Source organism: Parasteatoda tepidariorum, chromosome 5 (genome assembly GCF_043381705.1).
Source record: "Parasteatoda tepidariorum isolate YZ-2023 chromosome 5, CAS_Ptep_4.0, whole genome shotgun sequence".
Lineage (NCBI taxonomy): Eukaryota > Metazoa > Arthropoda > Arachnida > Araneae > Theridiidae > Parasteatoda > Parasteatoda tepidariorum.
Genome location: NC_092208.1, coordinates 36,074,820 through 36,097,594, shown reverse-complemented (window position 1 = coordinate 36,097,594; position 22,775 = coordinate 36,074,820). Strand labels below are relative to the sequence as shown.

The 22,775-nt window shown below is 31.3% G+C and overlaps 1 protein-coding gene across 2 annotated transcripts in view; it reads right to left on the bottom strand.

Annotated features, from left to right (window-relative positions):
- LOC107444931 (acid-sensing ion channel 1A-like) overlaps window positions 1-22,775 on the bottom strand; it is a 108,098-nt gene that overhangs the window by 58,982 nt on the left and 26,341 nt on the right. For both annotated transcript variants that reach the window (XM_071181289.1, XM_071181288.1), the window contains exons 6-8: window positions 13,762-13,889; window positions 11,610-11,773; window positions 9,993-10,091 (exon numbers count right to left, since the gene is read on the bottom strand). In XM_071181289.1, the coding sequence (XP_071037390.1) occupies window positions 9,993-10,091; window positions 11,610-11,773; window positions 13,762-13,889 (391 nt within the window). The remainder of the gene's footprint in view (window positions 1-9,992; window positions 10,092-11,609; window positions 11,774-13,761; window positions 13,890-22,775) is intronic.

Sequence of the window (22,775 nt, the reverse complement as noted above, 5' to 3'; positions counted from 1 at the left end):
ATATATATATATATATATATATATATATATATATATATATATATATATATATATATATATATATATATATATATATATATATATATATATATATATATATATATATATATATATATATATATATATATATATATATATATATATATATATATATATATATATATATATATATATATATATATATATATATATATATATATATATATATATATATATATATATATATATATATATATATATATATATATATATATATATATATATATATATATATATATATATATATATATATATATATATATATATATATATATATATATATATATATATATATATATATATATATATATATATATATATATATATATATATATATATATATATATATATATATATATATATATATATATATATATATATATATATATATATATATATATATATATATATATATATATATATATATATATATATATATATATATATATATATATATATATATATATATATATATATATATATATATATATATATATATATATATATATATATATGTATATATATATATATATGTATATATATATATATATATATATATATATATATACACACAGTCAGACCTCTATATAAGGTCACCCTAAGGGACATTGCAAAAGTGACCTTTTAACCGATTCATTAGCAGTTCGTAACTAAGCACGTAAATAGTACAATAGACTTTTTAAAAATGTTAGTACAAACGAAAACGATCAGCCATAAATTAAATGTTTAAGTCAATAAAATTTAACAGAATTAGTAAAGAATTAAAGAGAGTTAGATTTAAAAAAAAAATTAATTTTCTATAAAGCTGTTTACAAATTTCCTCTAAGTGCACATACATACATTACATCTTACCTTATTTAAAATAATCATTTATGCAGGTCTGTCTCGTTTTTGGTTTCACTTTTTGAACAGTGTTTTCTAGATTTTGTAACTTCTCAAAATGTTACTCAGCTCCCTCATGATTTGTAAAAAAATTTCTTATCACATTTATTGCATTGGAGGCTTCCACATGGGTTACAGCTACAGTCTCAGGATCACTGTCATTGTCCTCACTGTCCACAACTTGTGAAAAAATTTCAGAAATTGTAGCTTGTTCGTTGGCTGAAATATTTTCCAAGAACTCGAGAGGGGTAATTGCCTTGTCAGGAAGTTAAATAGGCTTTTGTTAGAAAATAGCTTCCCTCGCCTCAGATAAAAATGACCTTATAAGCGATAACGATTTTTAAAGCTTGACCACATATCCGATAATTTGAAACAAAGAATTCCTATTCAGTAAAGGGGACTTTGAAAAAGGGACCTTATATGCGGGGTGACCTTACATGCCGATTACCTTATATCGAGGTCTGACTGTATATATATTTGTGGGGGAGGTTTAGTCCTCCGTCCTTAGCCGCCAATATTCGTATAGTGGAATTTATGATTGTTCATTTTGGCCATTAATAAAAGTAAATGGATGAAACAAAATGAAAGTCCCCAGGAAATTAATATGAATCGTGAATATGAAAATCCAATTTATTAAGCAATATTTCTTGAAGATTATAGGGAATGGCCATCAATACAAATCATCATGATAATTACCAATTATCAAAAACAAATCCCTTGGAGGGATCAAGGAAATATAACTTCCACATCAAGAAGTTTTTGTTAACATTTTGTTACGATTGCATATCTTTTTAAACCGTCAGGATGACTGGGACAGGAACCCCCAAAGGGGACTCCTAGCCACCACAAATCATGAATACCAAGTGAATATAATTATTCCCAACGGACGTAGAAAGTATGGGTATGAGATCCATAATTTGGCGATTTATCATAATATATCATAGCCAAAACAAAGCCTACTAGCATATCAATATGGGTTCAAAAGAATACCTTGGCGATCACGAGTCACCAACAAATTTATGAGAATTATTGCAACCAAGCATCCGAAACATTTAGCAGCTGGAAATTTAGACTGAAAAGTTATAAATAGATTTTTGTTTTCGATTAGAGGCGACAGTGAATTAATACGTGTGCATAGTAATGAAATAAAAAGTATCCGTTACATTGATCTAGAACAGGGGTCTCCAAACTTTCCAGCCTTAGGGCCGTACTGATTACTCCAGTAAGTTCCGAGGACCAAAACCATATTATTATTGTTGCCGGTGGTAAAAAGTGAAATAGTTCACTGATGAAAAAAAAGTACGCAACGTTTAAAAAAGGCTGCAAATCAGACTAAATTCCGCAAAACGGCAACACTGCATATTATTAATTTTCCTGTCATTATCTGTAATTTCTAGATTAGTCGTAGAGTACGAGCCATGAGGAGAAACGTGACACGACATCTGGTGGACACAAGCGGAAATAGGTAGTACCTTCTATCACTAACAGATGGCACTAATAGCACGTACAGAATAATCTCGTTGGTTCGAGAAAGTTCTGGTGTCTTCCACTCACTTCTAGATGGCAGTGATTGGAATATATAAGAAGGCTAGTGGCGCAACCACAAGTCAGCTCCTATGACACTGTTGTGAAATAAAATAGTGCGTACCTCCTTAAAACGTGTCTGTGCGTGTTTAAGTTTAAGACATCTTTGTAACATTATTTTGATTTGAATTGTTGCTTTTGTGTGTGATTTAGTAGTATGGAAAAGAAGCGAAAAATTGATAGAGAACTCAGAAAATTCAAATATCAGTGGAACATTCAGTATTTCGTAATTGAGTCCAGTAACAAGGCGCTATGTTTGATTTGCAATGAAAGCATAGCCGTTCTCAAAGAATATAACATTAAACGTCATTATGAAACAAAACATTTTCAAAATTACTCAAAATATACAGGAAGTTTGCGGACATAAAAATTCCAAGCTATGAAGCGCGGATTGAAATCGCAGCAATCTTCATTTACAAAACTCAAAACTGAACAAGAGGCTGCAACTTCGTGTGGCTCTTGAAATTGCAAAACGTGGAAAACCATTCACCGATGGAGAAATGATCAAAGAATGCATAATTGCAGTAGCCAAAGAAATGTGCCCTGAAAAGGTAAATTTATTAAAAACTGTCAGTATGTCAGCAAACACTGTAGTTCGAAGGGTAGAAAACATCGCTAAAAATATATCCTCTCAACTGTTCGACAAAAATGGACATGTTGAGTGATTTTCTTTGGCCTTGGATGAGTCAACGGATGTGTCAGATACTGCTCAGGTGTTGATTTATATTCGAGGAGTAGATAAAAGCTATGAAGTGCATGAAGAACTTCTTGATATGTATAGTACTCATGGCACAACTACTGGTACAGATATTTTTAAAGGAATTGAAATGGCCATTAATCAAAAGAACCTTCGATGGAAAAACTTGAAATGTATTACAACTGATGGAGGCAAAAACATGAGTGGGAAAGATAAAGGAATGGTCTCTCTTGTGTCAAAGACTGTAGAAAATGACGGTGGTTCAAAACCATTAGTCTTACATTGTATCATTCATCAACAGTCTTCGTGCGGAAAATGTTTGGATATGTCTGAAGTTCTGAAACCAGTCATATCAACTGTTAATTTTATCAGATCTTTTGGGCTGAATCACGGACAATTCCGGCAATTTATTGCAGAGATTGGAGAAAATGACTTACCTTATCATACTGCCTTACATTGGCTTAGTTGTGGGAAAGTCCTTCAGCGCTTTTTTGAACTTCGAGCAGTGATCGAAATTTTTTTGAATGAAAAGCATCGCCCTCTTATTGAATTACAAAACAACGCATGGTTGTGGAACTTAGCATTCTATGTTGATGTGACGAAACATGTGAACGAACTGAATTTGAGATTGTAAGGAGAAAACCAGCATCTTCCTGATTTATACACTAATATCAAATCATTCTAGAAGAAATTGATACTGTTTCAATCACAACTACGAAGTAAATGTTTTTCACATTTTAAAACATGTGAAATATTCAGCCACACCACTGAGACTGAGTTTCCTATCGATTTTGCAATCGAAACTTTGAGTGCTTTGAAAATAAATTTTGATACTCGTTTCTGGAACTTTGATGCCATTGCGAATCAAATTAAGATTTTTCAGAATCCTTTTGATATTGACATTGAAACCCTAGCCCCGGAACTTCAAATGGAAATTATTGATCTACAGTGCAGTGATATAATTAAGAACAAATATCAAAACTCATCTTTGTTGGAATTTTATAAGAGTCTTCCACTGACACAATTTAATAATTTGCATAAGTTTGCTCATGGGCTGTTTTCTGTTTTTGGTACTACTTATTTGTGTGAGAAAACCTTCTCTAAAATGAAGTACACAAAAAATTTTTACAGATCTAAATTAACTGATGAGCATCTTAAATCTCTTTAGTAATTGGTACAAGTAAAATTAGTCCACAACTACAAACTATTGTCAGTGGAAAATCTCAATTACATAAATCTCATTAGTATTTCATATGTCATTATGCTTGTTATAAGTTATGTTTTTATTTAAAATGTATAAAATGTTAGTTGGATTCATTTCAATAATTTGTTAGATATTATATACTGAAGTTAAATTTTCTGCATATTATACATGTCTTTACTCATTACAATTCTGTGTTTCTTTATCCAACTTATCACAAAAACAATAACAATAAGCATACAACAATGTTATGAGAAGTAAGCCCATGACCATATCAATGTAGATGTCATATTAATAATTATTCAACATAAAATTAGAACACTTCAGTAAACTAAATTTAATTTGCTATAAAAATATGTTCTCTAAAAGGAGTTTTCAAGTATGCTAGCTCTCCGCGGGCCGAACAAAATCTGTCCACGGGACGGATGTGGCCCTAGGGCCGTAGTTTGGAGACCCCTGATCTAGAAGAGAAGAAATAAATATTTTATGTTCGTTTTGAAAGATTAAGTCTTTGATTTATTTTAAATATAACTCTATTAATAAAAATAAGCTTAAGTAATGAAAGATATTTTAAAAGGATAGAAAATAAATATGTAATGCCAATTGAGGCATCACAATATATACATATACAATCGACTCGTGTTATAACGACCCTGTGATAGAACGACCCACGTAATATAACGACCCTGTGAAGGAGTCCCAATTCACATCCATAAGAGATAACGTTATTTTACTCTTGCTATAACGACCGTAAAAAAATTCAACTCTTAATATAACGACCCTCTTTGAATTTGAACACCACTCTTTTCTAACTTCCTATTGGAAAGTGGGGTTGAATGGTTAACCTTGAACAAGCACAGAATCCGAAGGTCTCACACGGCGTCAAGACAAAGCGATTTCAGTTGGCTAGTATGGGGGTGTGTAGACAACAAACGTCATCGAGCATTGAATACGAGCTGTCGAATCGGGTGAGTTTGTTTACTCTGCCCCCCCCCCCTTGCCGACATCCGCGCCTCTTTTCCTTTACTTTGCCTCTCCTTTTCCGTTTCATTTTGTTTTTAGCTGGAAAAGGTTTTTGCATTTGATTAAAGTGTGCTGTTCTTAATTTTGCAAGCTTGCATTTCAACACGCTGATTTGTCATTTGATAAAAATGCCACCTTTAGTAGCTCACCGTTGTGCTTTATCTATTGATGTGAAAAGAAAAATTTTAGAGTGCATCGACGAGAAACTCATGCCTAAAACTGAAATCGCTAAAAAATTTGGAATACCTAAGAGCACTCTGTTCACAATAGTGAAGAACAGAGAATCCATTTTAAACGCTGCACCAGAAAGAATGCGACTCAGAGATGGAAAATTCCCTCTTCTTGAGAAAGCCCTTTTAGACTGGATGAAAGGCATGCGCAGCAAGAACATTCCTCTGGATGGAAACGCTTTAAAAGAAAAGGCAACAGTTTTTTTTGAAAAACTCTATCCCAATGAATCCTTCAAAGCTTCCGATGGATGGCTTCAGAACTTTAAGCATCGGCATGAAATAGTGTTCAAAAAAATATGCGGGGAAAGCTCTTCAGTAAACAAAGATACCGTGCGTATATTCAAGGAAGAAACTTTAAAAAAAATTACGGAAAACTATAGTGAGGACGATATTTTTAATGCAGATGAAACTGCACTTTTTTATAAACTTTTACCTGATAGATCTTTAGTTTTTAAAGGTGAAACATGCAAAGGAAATACGCGGTCCAAACAAAGAATAACTGTAATGCTTGGAGCGAATATGTCAGGTAATGAGAAATTACTATTGCTTGTAATTGGTAATTCGCAGCGTCCCCGCTGTTTTAAGGGTGTAAAATCTTTACCTGTGGCATATCGTGCCAACAAGAAGGCTTGGATGACGGGTTCGCTGTTCGAAGAATGGCTTCGAATCCTTGATAAAAAAATGCATCAACAGAACAGAAAAATTTTGATAATTGTCGACAATTGCACTGCGCATTCAAAGGAAATTAAAAATTTGAAGGCGATAAAAGTGGAGTACCTTCCCCCAAATGCGACATCAGAGCTCCAACCAATGGATCAAGGTGTGATCCACAGCTTCAAAAGAATCTACAGGAAAATGTTGATTCGCAAAATTTTATTTCATGTGGAAAACAACATGAAATTTGACGTTGATCTGCTGGTTGCTCTACGAACTGTAGAAACTGCTTGGAAAGAAGTTTCAGTAAATACCATCAAGAACTCTTTCCGATCAGCAGGATTTTGTAAAAAGGAAAATCCGTGTGGCGTGGACATGGATCACTTAGATGACCTTGACCTAGACGATGAAATACTGAAGGAATTTTCCTCGTATGTAAATTTGAGTGATGCCATGAACAACTTTGACGAATATGCAAAAGTCGACGATGATGTACAATGTACAGAGGAGTTAACAGAGAAGGAGATTTTAAACGGATTGTTAAATAAAGATATGGACGAGGCTTCATCCGACGAGGAAATTAGTGTTTTGCCGAAGGAAAGGCCTTCAATTAAACAAGCTGCAGAAGCAATAAACACACTAAGGGATTTTTTTGAGTTTGACCTAAATTCAGAGGACCATTTGGAGAAAATTAACAGTTTGGAAATAGCGCTTTTCCGGAGCTCAAAATTACGACAAACTTCAATTTCCAATTATTTTACAAAAACTTAAAACATGTAACTTCAACAAATTAATGCACATCAAAAAATTAATGTCTTCGTCTAATGAAGCCTCGTTTATGTTCCTCGGTTTACTCTTCTTTATAATACTGCAGGTTACGTACATAAAAAAAAATTCGTTATACTATATACCACAAATTATGTACATCAAAAAATTTATTCATTAGAAATTAGATTTTTTTTGTCATACTATGTTTTTTAATCTAATTTAAAATAAAATTCTTAATTGTTAACAGTTGTAAGTCAATTGTTAAGCTGTCATTATGTTTTATAAATGTATACCACAAATAGTATATGCATGCATTATGACGTTTAAAACCATTATGTGACCGATTTTCAAAGGAAATTTGCTCATTTTGATATAGCGACCATTTGATATAACGACCAGATTGGGACAGTCCCGATGGGGTCGTTATAACGCGAGCCAACTGTATATATATTTACTTATTAAAATGAATGAGTAAATTCCCATCTACTCAAAAAAGAGTAAATTTTTTTAACTGAACTTCAGTTGAATATATCTATATTTGAGTGAAATACTTGCTTGCGTTAAAGCAAACTTGATTGGTAAATATTTAAGCGATGCTCGAGTTCTTTTCACTGAAGCATGAGTGAGCTATTTATTATTTAATTATATGTGGGCTATAAGTTGGAATTTGCAATGTTTTATTTTAAAAAGCAAACGACAATATATCTAAATGAAATTGTTATGTTTTACGATCTAAATAAGTAGTGTTCGTGCTTTTAATTTTCGCTAAATTTTTTCTTCCAGATATGTCTAACAATATTTTGAATCAAGAAGAAGTGAAAGTAAAATTTATAGGGGTATTTCTGAAGCTGTTTTACTTTTTGATAAGTAAATATACCTTGTTGTTCTTATTTTTAAAATACTGTTTTTAAAATATTATTATTTAGAATGCATTATATATACTTTCAATTTAAAATAGATGTTTTGCAGCGTTTTTAAATAAAATACTATTCATTAAAATTATTTTTCAAGAGAAATTTAATAAAATTTAAAAGTGTTAAAAGTGGATGATTATGGAAAAAATCTGATTCTATGTTAGAATCTTTGTCAAAGCATGTGGGGATATATTATATCTGCAAAAATGTTTAGAAATATTCTAGATCTCATATTAAAATTTTAACTTTTTATTTTAATATAATGGACTTATATCCATGCTTCTGTTTGGTTTTTATGTATTATTTTGGTACAAGATATTTGTGGATATTTAAATTCATATCATTCAATACTTCTTTTATGAAAGATATTTTCGAAATAATCTATTGTTCATACAGTCTATACTTGTTGTTATTTAAATTGCTTTTTATTATCAAAGTTGACAGACTTATAAAGGTTTACATTTGCAAGATTCATTCATTGAAATCTGTATCTTCAGATGCTCGATACATTTTATTATAAATATATCATTTTAAACGAAAAGTGAAAAATATTATACTTAAAAAAACTAAATAGTATTTTGAATTTTTCTGTTCTTATCCTGTTTTTAGTTTTTATTTAATTGGAATTCGGAATTAATACCATTTTGGTAATTCATAAAATATTTATCACTTTATGCAATCTATTTTTCTTCTGCTGTTAGAATAAAATTTGATAAAATTTTTCATCAAGTTCAATTTTTGATTCAAAATTGAAAATGCAGAATTGTTATTTAATTAAAAGTACAATGCTCATAGGAAATATTTAAAAATACAAATATATTATAATTTCACAATAATTATAGATCAATAGTAATAAAAAAGGGAACAGTATCAAGATAAATATCTTTTACGAGATTCTTTTTTTAACCTCGCGCATATTGCTCATTTAACGTTACCCAGTGGGCACCTGTGAACCTAAGTTACGGAGGAGAGCTACATTACCAACGCCATACTGCCACAGATACCCGTTCATAGGATGATCAACATTCATCCAGCATACAACAAAGAACAGCACACGCGAGAGAGAAACATCTATGCCCTGAGCGGGATTTGAACCCGCAGCTACTGGCTTTAAAGTCAGACCGCTCGCCCCAATGGCCAGTAAACTCTATTTACAGATTCCCAGTATTTTATATCATTTATTAAAGATATTTTTATTCTTAGATTCCTGTTCTCACATTGTAATCAGATTCACGAGAAGTTTCCTTCAGAATGACTAGTAAGATTTCCTCGTGTAAGCATATTTAACAGATTTTCTTATTAGTTTCATAAAAGTGAAGGCGGCAAATCTGTATATTTGCCCTATCTCTAGTTTCTTAATAGCACAGTTATTTTTATTACATGTAACACATAAAAAATAATTATTTCGTGACGGAAGAGGGATTACCACTTCGGTTATTTCATATGCAAACTACCTCTTTTAAATTTATTTCGATAATTGAAAAAGGTTTTAGATTCATGGTGAATCAAGAAAAAATTCTGATTGTTGATTACATTAACTTTAAAATAAGTAGTATGATAAATGAGTTTTTGTCAAAACAAAGAAGACTCTCTTTCTCAATCAATTGAAAGTAAATTTAGATTTAGACGATTCCCTCTAAAAAAATTATGAAATTCGATTTAAATTTTTTTTCGCTTACGAGCTGTATAAAAGAACTATTTTAATGACTCATATATCGTATAGTTTTCAACAATTTGTTTTTAAAAATTTTAAATCAAAAATTTCGTAATTAATTTTAAATAGTTCTAAATTTTTTTGAGTATTTATCAACCTATTTTGAGTATTCTTAATTCAACTTTCCTCCTTTTATGTAAGGAATTTTTTCTGCACTATATATCCTTTCAAAAATAACTATAGCGTATAAATAGCGCTTTGAAAATTACGCTAATCACTATAGCGTTGTTTTTTTCTTCCACTGTACTATATATGGCAAGACGAGAAGAGAAAAACTCCATCTTACTTCATTATTTATCGGACCCTTGCCTCCTCTTTCTTTCCACCTAGATAAGTAATCAGTGCAATGTGTGTCATAAGGATATGGAAGAAGCTTCCTCACCACCTGTAAATAGAATAAGTTATTTGATCAAGAAAAATAAAACCCTTTTAAATTCAATAAATAGATAAATGGGATTGAAATTTACATCTCTCGCTCCACCTCTGTCTCTCGCTATTTGTACAAAAATTTGTGAAACATTTTAAAGCATGTGTTAACACAATCTTTTGAATTAAATCACAAAATAATATGTAAGAATGGCTGAAATGTTCCGAAATATAGCAAGTTAAGAATTTAAGATTCAATTGTTGATTAAGATTCATTTCAATAAGTTGACGCTCCAGACCCAAGATGCTCGTTCAACAGAATAGCATGAGTCGTCGCGAGTGAATGATGCCGAGACCGAACTAAACATAGAATAAGGGGACCCAAGACACAGGGCTCCAAGTCACACAGGAGGAAAGCACCACAATCTCGTCCACGAGCTTAGGAAAACAGCCCACACCAAACACTGATTCCAGGGCAGCATTACCAATCCGTCTGCAGCTGATGACCCAACCCGGGCTAACTGCAGAGTAACAGCCACCAGTCAAGTAGCCCTCCGGGTAGAAGGCATTTAACCAGGTTTGTTAAAAATAATTACAAACTAATTTTAAAACAATTAAAAGAATTAAAAAAATTTTTTGATGGGGCATCATATTGGAGAATGCCAATATTGGCTTATAATCACAGTTACATTCCAGAAATAGTCTAGTTCTAATATGCTTTTATTTTAATTCCTTCTATTGCTCTTTGTAATACAGACAGGACCTCTTCAAGGCATTATGTTTAATTTTCCAGCGTCATCCAAACTTCTTGTTTGCTTAATGGCAGTTAACACACTTGATCTTGTCTCTTAAAGTCATTGCATGATGTCCGGTCTCGTAACAATTGTAACAGATTTCATCATCGATAACAACTCAGTGCTCTTGGGCACGCCCTGTTGTTGTAGCTTCAACAGATTAGGTTTAGTTTTGCTCTTGTAGTGATTTTAGTAAAACACTTCGCTAGAGTGTCACGACCCAGTGGACTTTTTCCGTTTTGATTGGGAAAAATACATCGAATTTTTCTTCTCTGAGATCTTTATTACTTTCCCTCAAGAAGTAATCAACTCTTAGTTTGGTTACGGCAAAGCCTACAAAAATGGAAACGACATTTAGAGTTTTTGAGATTTTTTAAATTTTTCAAGAAATACATTGAATAATATTTATCAATAAATTTTAAATCTTTTAAACGTTTGAGACTCCGACAATAAATTGTAAACGAAAATGAGTATTTTTGAGCACATTATGGCTGAAAATATAGCAAAAAGCATGTAATTTGGTTCGATTCATTTTGATTGTTATTTGAAATAATTGTAAAAAAAAATTAGTAAACTTATTTTATTTTATTTCATTTATAAGCTTAGTTCATTTTATTGCACTATATCTTAGTCTAAATAAATACCAATTAAAAGATTGCTTATTTTTTCCCAGAGTGTAGAGTATATATATTTATCTGGTTAATGTCATAAAAGTATGAGTTTTAAAGTTTAAATACAGTTACCTTCTTTAAATGAAAAGTATGTCGTTTTGTTTTCATAGATAAAGTAAAGCCTTTCACGTGAGGATTGACAATGTGGTACGGATTGTGGAAGGATATCAAACCTTCTGGAGGATGGTAAAGATGTATATATTCACTTTCATCAATTGAAATATTGAGAACTATAGCTGAAATAATTGAATGAATTATTATAAATTGAAAACGAACAGAAATTTGCCTATTTATTTTTTAAAACCCAACGCTTCATTTATTTTTTTTTTTAATTCCAGTTAGGTGAAGGGGAGTCGGTACCCTCTATACCGACAATGTTAAAATGGCAAACTTCGTGCACCTTTTTCTGAAAAACTATCAAACATAGAGATTTGAAATTTTTTATTGTGATTATATGAACACACTTATACAGAGGTGAAAAGATTATCCATACACGTTGTTATTTTTTTAAAAAAAATAAAAGCTGAGTACTACTGAAAAAATGTCATTTTGCAGTATGTTTTTAACAGCTACACATTTATTTTCATGAATAATGATAAAAAGTTCACCTCAGTATATGTATTAAGCCCTTAATAATAAGCTGAAGAAATTTCAAGAATTTATCTTTAGTAGTTTGTGAGAAAAAGGTACACGCAGCTAAAAAAAAACACATTTTGAGAAAAAGCCAATTTAAAGTTAAAATGAATTATTACTAAAAAATTCTGGCACTAAGTACAAACCTTTCACATTTTTTTCATTCGTACAATTGACTTATTTATTTTTAGTACATTTGTTTTTATGTATTTCCCAAATTTTATCTAAAAAAGCTTAAATTGCATTATATCAAGTACACATTAAGTCGACAATGTTAAAATTTCAAATTTTTCACTATGCATTACAAATAATTTCTCATAAGACATAATCTATTATAGCAAATTCATGAATATGCATAATATAAGTTCAAGTACAAAATTATTCTTTAAATTATTATTATTAATCTTTTATTTATTAACTACCGAGTAAGATAAACACATCAATTTCATGAGTCATAATTTGCAAAACATTTGAAAAATACACTGTTAAATATGCCCAATTATAAATAAATTCACATTTAAGTTGCTTAAATTCTTGAAAGTAAATTTTATATATTTCTTTAAAAATGCTGTATCTAAAAATTACAAATAATAAAAATATTTTACTATAAAAAAATTTGAAATCTTACTACCTGTATCCGATAATGTTAAAATGCCAAACTCGGGTACACCTCAACAAAAAAGCTTGAAAAAAATTCACTCCAATAGCAAAACGAATTTAACAAAAAACCAAGCAAATTAGACGAAAAACAAAATAAACCTAATAAAAAACAGAGCTAATCTAACAAAAAACAAAATAAATCTAATTAAAAACTATAAAATTGCCTGTAAAGATCAAGATAAGTTAAATAAGAATTTCAACTTTTAGCTTGCTTAGATTATAAAATAATAAAAAGATTCTCGTAATCGTCAAAGCTTTGAATCTTGTGTTTACGTTTTCATTTGTCAAATGTGGGTGTTGCACAGCTAGAGGAGCGTTTGTTTACATTTTGAAATTGAAATTTAACAGCTTTAAATTTGAGTAAATACATAAAATTATACATCATTGGAAAGCTCTTGAATAGGAGATTTTAAAAATGTAAAAATCTCAAAATCGATTTTTTGAAGGTTGGGTGGGTACTGACTCCCCAAAGACAATACAAAGAGTTTAAAATAAATTTTTACTGTTAAATGATATCTTTTCTCTTTATCTTTTCCTTCGATTTTTTGTTAACTTTTATTATTTCGTTTTTTTAATTAAAAATCATTACACACTTTAAAGGTTTTGAAGGCTTTGTTTTTTTAAAAAAGAAACCTACAGATTTCTTAAAAAGTTTTTCAATTGCTTTACTTAAAGCTTTTAGAAGAATATTTTGGCTGGGAATGCAGGCTGTAAGATTTCATAAAATTCAATTTAAAAGACCTATTCTCTAACGCGAGATAATCTTATTTAATTCAGAATAACTCATTTTTATGACTAAGTTATTTTTGTTCTGAAAACGAAAATTTGTAGTTCATAGTTAAAAGCTTTTGTTGTGCTAAGTGGGAAACAATTTTAAAATGTTTGGTAAGCAAAGTTTCAAGATACGAGGGAATAAAAATTTATAATTTACTTCCGCTTGAAGTCACTACACTTGGCTTTGCATTTGGTCTTCCAAAAACAGTATTCAAAGTATAACAGCCACTCAAGAAACCATAAATGTTATGAGTGGGAACACTTGACTTCCTGAAGTACGAAAAGCTGTAAAGAATAAGTAAAATCGTTTAAATTTGAAATTAAATGCTTATAACATATTGCTTTTAATATGCTAATATATATATAATAATGCATTCCAATATATATACACAATCAAATATTACAAAAAGTTTACGTGAAATAATTAAAAATGATTAAATTTTTCGTTTATTGATTTTTTTCTTAAAAATTGACTCATCCAGATTTGATGTATACAGCATTTCTCGGGTACTTAGGAAAATGAATATTATAGTGGAGGAAGTGCCACGGTTTTGCAGTTAATTCGATGAACGGCCCCTCACAGGAGCGTGTGTTTAATGTAATAGGTTCCCTTATTGTTTTGAGATTTTAGAGCTCTATTCGATTCTTATTCTCAAAAATGACTCTAGATTCCTGTTAATGAATGACAACAACTTACTGCATGAATGACATGCTTCCGACGATTATCTGGAATTTAAGTTAGTTCCTGTATAGATTCGTCGATCTGATCTCATAGAGAGGCGTAACTTTCCCCACACTTGCCTTTTTTTTAAAATTTAATTGAATTGTATATCGACAAATTTTGCTGGGCCTCCGATAATGACGGTTTAATTATTTGTCAACAATGGACAACGAAGATATTTCACTTTACTTGATCTATCCTGTCTATGGAAATGACGATCATTTTGTTGGCTTCTCTAGACGACCTTATCATCCAAATCATCTTTCCTTCGTCGAGATGAGATTGCAAAAGAAATCACTGACTCCACCAACATTAATAAAGTTTACTGTGGGAGCAACGTTGACCCACCTAATATGGTGCCCCTGAAAGAGTGGTCAACAAATCTGCCCTTCAGATGCCTGTATAACTTAGGTCATTCTCCAGGTGGGCATTGGAGATAAAAAAAAAACTATAAATTGCATGATTCCATATTCTTGACAAACAAGTAAAATATAGCAAATATTTTGAGCATAGATCAATGATTTTCGCTTTTTTTAATCACGCGTGTCATTTTTCTATATTTTATATTGCTTTAATAATAAAGTTTTCATTTTATCTTCAATAACTGCTCTAAAGAATTATTTAAAATAACTAATGAGATTATTAACTCAAAGAAAATGCGACAAACATTACTGTGTTGGAAATATTTCCAAGTAAAATAACAAATAAAAAGTAAAAAATAAATATGTGAATACACATATATATATATACTAGCTGACCAGGCAAACGTTGTTTTGCCAATGAATTATTTCTAGAGTATGAAAATATATGTTATTGTAAGTGTGTGCGTATTTGGTATATGAGTGGAGGAAGCATGGAGCGCTGTGAACGATGACAGAATGTGAAAATAACAACACACCAAATAATTATTTTTTTAATTTATTGTAACTTTTTTTGTAAGTTATATATGCAACGAATTCTAAAAATATTGGTCAAGAATATTAATCTCTTAGTGCAATGGAGTGTATAATATTTTTTGTCATTCCATCTTTAGCTAACACAAATAAACTGGATGGTTTGCCCACTCGAGAGCATGCCACTTATACTGTGAAAAACATGTTCGTGTGAAAAAACATGGTGTGCTCAAATCTAAGCCACAAACAGATATTGTTTGGTCTTGAGATTTATTAATAGTCATTGAAAATGCCAACCATATGGTAAACTGAATGCGCTTAAATTGAATTGACACATCTGTGGGAANAAGATCGAACTGATGGGTCATCCGCCGTACAGCCCTGATTTAATACCCAATGACTTCTTCTTATTCCCACACATCAAAAATGAATTACGTGGACAACGATTTTCGATCCCCGAAGAAGCGGTTGATGCATTCAAAACGCATGTTTTGGAGTTACCTCAATCGGACTGGAAAAAGTGCTTTGAAAATTGGTTCAAACGCATGCAAAAGTGTATTGATCATCATGGAGAATATTTTGGAAAAAAAATAAAACCAATTTCGATCCTACATATTTGTTTTCTCATTATTAGGCCAGAAATATAAATAGCAACCCGGGTATATATGGCAAGACGAGAAGAGAAAAACTCCTTCTTACTTCATTATTTATCGGACCCTTGCCTCCTCTTTCTTTCCACCTAGATAAGTAATCAATGCAATTTGTGTCATAAGGATATGGAAGAAGCTTCCTCACCACCTGTTAATAGAATAAGTTATTTGATTAAGAAAAATAAAACCATTTTAAATTCAATAAATAGATAAATGGGATTAAGATTTCTATCTCTCGCTCCACCTTTGTCTCTCGCTACTTGTACAAAAATTTGTGAAACATTTTAGAGCATGTGTTAACACAATCTTTTGAATTGAATCACAAAATGCAATGTAAAAATGACTGAAATGTTCCAAAATATAATGTAAAAATGACTGAAATGTTCCAAAATATAGCAATTCAAGAATTTAAGATTAAATAGTTGTCGCTCCAGACCCAAGAGCCTCATTCGCCAGTATAGCATGAGTCGTCGTGAGTGAACAATGCCGAGACCGAACTAAACATACAATACGGGGACCCAAGACGCAGGACTCCGAGTCACGCAGGAGGAAAGCACCACAATCTCGTCCATGAGCTTAGGAAAACTGCCCACACCAAACACTGATTCCAGGGCTACAGGGCAGCATTACCAATCCGTCTGCAGCTGATGACCCAACCCGGGCCAACTGCAGAGTAACAGCCACCAGTTAAGTAACCCTCCGGGTGGAAGGCATTTAACCAGCTTTATTAAAAACAATTACAAACTAATTTTAAAATAATTAAAAAAATTTAAAAGAATTGTTTTATTGGGCATCATATTGGAGGATGCCAATATTGGCTTATAATCACAGTTTGATTCCAGAAATAGTCTAGTTCTAATATGTTTTTATTTTAATTCTTTCTATTGCTCTTTGTAATACAGAAAGGACCTCTACAAGGCACTATGGTTATTTTTCTAGCGTGATCCAAACTTCTTGTTTGCTTAATGGCAGTTAACACACTTGATCTCCTCTCTGAAAGTCATTGCATGATGCCCGGTCTCGTAATAATTGTAACAGATTTCATCATCGATAACAACTCAGTGCTCTTGGGCACTCCCTGTTGTTGTAGCTTCAACAAATTAGGTTCAGTTTCGCTCTTGTAGTGATTTTCGTAAAACACTTCGCTAGAGTGTCACGACCCAGTGGACTTTTTCCGTTTTGATTGGGAAAAATACCTCGATTTTTTCTTCTCTGCGATCTTTATTATTTTCCCTCAAGAGGTAATCAAGTCTTAGTTTGGTTATGGCAAAACCTACAAAAATGGAAACGACATTTAGAGTCTTTGAGATTTTTCAAATTTTTCAAGAAATACGTTGAATAATATTTATCAATAAATTTTGAATCTTTCAAACGTTTGAGACACCGACAATAAATTACACAAGAAAATTAGTATTTGTTTAATTCTACAGTTCATAGATGGCGCTTTGCGCATCCTAATTAATTATTCATTGAGCTGAATAATAGATATATTATGAATAATAAATAGTGTATGTGTATCGTGTTTCAATGTTTTCGAGGTATAATTCAATATTCTAAGTTCATGTCCGATTCCAATAAATTGTGACAAATTCTAACTGATTCGTGAGATGTCTAAACGTTCCACCTTTAATTTTATAGTTCCAAATTCATACAACAACCGAGTCAGGTAAAAATTTATGAAACATTCATTTTCCAGCTATTTGGTAAATCAGTATTTTTGAGCACATTATGGCTGAAAACATAGCAAAAAGCATGTAATTTGAATCGATTCATTTTGATTGTTATTTAAAATAATTGCTAAAAAAATTTCTTAAACTAAGTTTATTTTATTTCATTTATAAGCTTAGTTCTTTTTATTGCACTATATCGTAGTATAAATACCAATTAAAAGATTGCTTATTTTTTCCCAGAGTGTAGAATATATATATTTATTTAGTTAATGGCGTAAAAGTACGAGTTTTAAAGTAAAAATATAGTTACCTTCTTTAAATGAAAAGTATGTCGTTGTGTTTTCATAGATAAAGTAAAGCCTTTCACGTGAGGATTGACAATGTGGTACGGATTGTGGAAGGATATCAAACCTTCTGGAGGATGGTAAAGATGTATATATTCACTTTCATCAATTGAAATATTGAGAACTATAGCTGAAATAATTGAATGAATTATTATAAATTGAAAACGAACAGAAATTTGCCTATTTATTTTTTAAAACCCAACGCTTCATTTATTTTTTTATTTTTAAAATCCTGTTAGGTGAAAGGTAATACAAAGAGCTTAACATAAATTTTTACTGTTAAATGATATATTTTCTCATTATCTTTTCCTTCGTTTTTTTGTTAACTTTTATTATTTCGTTTTTTCACTTAAAAATCATTACACACTTTAAAGGTTTTTAGGACTTTGCTTTTTAAAAAAAAAAACCTACAGATTTCTTAAAAAGTTTTTCAGTTGCTTTAATTAAAGCTTTTATGAAGAATATTTTGCCTAGGAATACAGGCTGTATGATTTCATAATATTCAATTTAAAAGCCATATTCTCTTACGCGAGATAATCTTATTTAATTTAGAATAATTCATTTATATGACTAAGTTATTTTTGTTCCGAAAACGAAAATTTGTAGTTCATAGTTAAAAGTTTTTGTTGTGCTAAGTGGGAAACAATTTTAAAATGTTTGGTAAGCAAAGTTTCACGATACGAGGGAATAAAAATTTATAACTTACTTCCGCTTGAAGTCACTACACTTGGCTTTGCATTTGGTCTTCCGAAAACAGTATTTAAAGTATAACAGCCACTCAAAAAACCATAAAAGTTATGAGTGGGAACACTTGACTTCCTGAAGTACGTAAAGCTGTAAAGAAGAAGTAAAATCGTTTAAATTTAAAACTAAATGCTTATAGCATATTGCTTTTAATATGCTAATACATATATAATAATGCATTCCAATATAAATACACAATCAAAATTTACAAAATTTTTTACGTGAAATAATTTAACATGATTTATTTTTTCGTTTATTCATTTTTTTCTTAAAAATTTACTCATCCAGATATGATGTATATAGCATTTCTCGGGTAGTTAGGAAAATGAATATTATAGTGGAGGAAGTGCCACGGTTTTGCAGTTAATTCAATGAACGGCCCCTCACAGGAGCGTGTGTTTAATGTAATAGCTTCCCTTGTTGCTTTGAGATTTTAGAGCTCTATTCGATTCTTATTCTCAAAAATGACTCTAGATTCCTGTTAATGAATGACAACAACTTACTGCATGAATGACAACAACTTACTGCATGAATGACATGTTTCCGACGATTATCTGGAATTTAAGTTAGTTCCTGTATAGATTCGTCGGTCTGATCTCATAGAGAGGCGTAACTTTCCCCACACTTTGCTTTTTTTTAAATTGAATTGAATTGTATATCGACAAATTTTGCTGGGTCTCCGATAATAACGGTTTAATTATTTGTAAAAAAACTATAAATTGCATTACTCCATATTCTTGACATACAAGTAAAATATAGCAAATATTTTGAGCATAGATCAATGATTTTCGCTTTTTTTAATCACACGTGTCATTTTTCTATATTTTATACTGCTTTAATAATAAAGTTTTCATTTTATCTTCAATAACCGTTCTAAAGAATTATTTAAAATAACTAATGAGATTATTAACTCAAAGAAAAGGCGACAAACATTACTGTGTTGGAAATATTTCCAAGTAAAATAACAAATAAAAAGTAAAAAATAAATATGTGAATACACATATATATATATACTAGCTGACCAGGCAAACGTTGTTTTGCCAATGAATTATTTCTAGAGTATGAAAATATATGTTATTGTAAGTGTGTGCGTATTTGGTATATGAGTGGAGGAAGCATGGAGCGCTGTGAACGATGACAGAATGTGAAAATAACAACACACCAAATAATTATTTTTTTAATTTATTGTAACTTTTTTTGTAAGTTATATATGCAACGAATTCTAAAAATATTGGTCAAGAATATTAATCTCTTAGTGCAATGGAGTGTATAATATTTTTTGTCATTCCATCTTTAGCTAACACAAATAAACTGGATGGTTTGCCCACTCGAGAGCATGCCACTTATACTGTGAAAAACATGTTCGTGTGAAAAAACATGGTGTGCTCAAATCTAAGCCACAAACAGATATTGTTTGGTCTTGAGATTTATTAATAGTCATTGAAAATGCCAACCATATGGTAAACTGAATGCGCTTAAATTGAATTGACACATCTGTGGGAATAATAGGGATTTGTGGAAGTAATATACTTTCACCCCGAAATTTGCCATTTAAAATAATGACTTCGATAACGGTGTTCATTAATTTTTTGGCGACTAATTATGTGCCGTTGCACAGCTGTGGTGGGTTCAAATTGCGAAGCAAAATAACCGGAGATCCAACTTTGAGTCTAAATTATGCGGTGGTATGCCTGGTAAATCCAATGAGTTTAAAAACTCTGTTGGAAAATTTGCAGCTTCAAAGGGATCGCAGACTGCATCAACGGATTTATATGTCACCAAGTTACCTGCCAATAACTGGTAATTTTATGCATCCAGTTTCATCCTTAGTAACTTTTCCATCACTGATGCCTGACAATTGTTTTGAGAATGTTTCAGTAGATGGATCCTGAAGCATTTGAACTCGCATATTTACTTTTAATTGAACTTTTTCAACATTACGCCACAGTGGAGATGATTTCAAGCAAGCATTGATTTCATTAGCGTACGTTGAACGTGGAATGACGGGAAGTGCTTGTCTAAAATCACCTGAAAGGAGTAACATAGTGCCGCCAAATAATTTGTCATTGTTTATTTATATCTTTCAATGTCTTGTTCAATGCCTCAAGCGAATGTTTGTGTGCCATAGTGCATTCATCCCAGATGATAATTTTACAGCGTTTCAACACTGTGGCCATAGACGATTGCTTTTTTATGTTGAACACTGCGTCTGAGTTGTTTTGAATATTTAGTGGCAGCTTAAATACTGAATGAGCTGTTCTGCCTCCATCCAATAAAGTTGCCGCAATGCCAGATGATTCAACGGCCAACGCGATGCCATTATTTGATCGTATTTCAGCGAGAATTAGCGAAATAATAAATGTTTTGTCAGTTCCACCAGGTGCATCCAAGAAAAAAAATCCATCTTGTCCTGCCGAAACTGCGAGCATAATGCGGTCATAAATATTCCTTTGTTCCTCATTCATTAGTGGAACATTGCGAGTAACAATCGCAACCATTTCTATCGTATTGTATTGAAGTTTACGATTCATGTCAGTGTTTAATAAATCAGATGCACTTCGATTTGGCGAAGGCATACCGAAATGACTGAGTGGCAAGTTGGCAATAATAATGCAAAGATCCTCAATAGCAATCAGTGATTCATTGTACATAGCATCGCTGAATGCTATCATTAGATCGTTGCAACGTGTGCGATGTTGATACCGTATATCATCAGTCATCGAATCTTTGTGATTATCCCATAACGTTTCAATACGGGCCGGGAAACATGTAGTTAATACTATAGCAAATAGTAAACGAATTTGCTTTGCCGTACAGGTCAATGCAGTTTCAGCAAGCATACATTCCTACTGGTTGTCGTCTTCCAGCAAGCCGAGTGCAAATCATGCATCTTTATACGTTGGATAATGATGTCCATCGACTTTACTTATATCTTGAAATGACAATGAGCCGGTGACATTAACAAACAACAGTTGAAAATAAAAGCACTCAGTCTGTCTTGGATTGACTGTAAATATTCTCCCCAAGGTGTTTGATTTGATTTGAATAAACCGGGGCATGCATCAAACGATGTGCCTTGTTTGCGGGTTATCCATTTTTTTTGACCCCATGTGAAATAGGGTGGTACTTCTGAGTAGAGTAATGTCCGTGCAAATGCACCAAAAGCATTCGTACGATTACCCAATTCAAAAAACTTGGCGAGTGAAGTTTTTGGTGGATTTATAGCTCGGTCAATCGCTGTCTTGTTAGTGAAATATACACTCTGGCTGTTCTTAAGATGGACGACTAAATGAATAACGATTGGATCCATTTCATGAATTGGGAAACCAAAGATGCGGCAAACAGCTTCATTGGAGCTGATGTGACTTAATATGACTTGTTGCAACATGCGTGAATATTTTTTTAGATTTATTATGTTTTTATGTCTAGTTTGGATCCGAATACGATTTAATAAAGGTATATTTAAAATAAATGTTAAATTTTGTCCAAAAAATGAAAAAAAAAATAGTTATAAACCTGTTCTCAGACCTACTGAATGTAAATATAAAATTTCATCAAAATCGGTCAAGCCGTTTAGGAGGAGTTTAACCACTAAAACTGTGACAAGAGATTTATATATATATAGATATATATATATACTGTAGGCCCCGCTATAGTAAACATTCAAAGGACCGAAATTTCAGTTCACCGGAAGTACACTATATCCGCACTGCAAACAATTTCAACTAATTTTTCGAACTTCTAACTTTTATGACACATTATTTAAATAAATGACCCATCAAAAGAAATACAAAAATGATTGAAAACAATATGTGGTAACAAAATATGTGTCAACTTTTATTTTCAATTTAATGATGGGAAACTGAGAAAGAAGAAACCAACAAGAAAAAATGCCTATGGCTACATTCCACTCAACAGATGGTTTTGAAAATCGGTATATGTTTTTTATGTAATAACTTCAAAAAATAACACCAACAAATGAAGAACAAAAATTATTCGAAAATAGAAAAAGTTCACAATATCTAATTTCTTCTATTCTTTTGGTTCACTATATCCTCAAAAAATAATATTATGCGTGTATAGCAAGGCACGGGAGCGAACATTTCTTTTACTGTATCCGGGAGTTCACTTTAATGGGGTTTGACTATA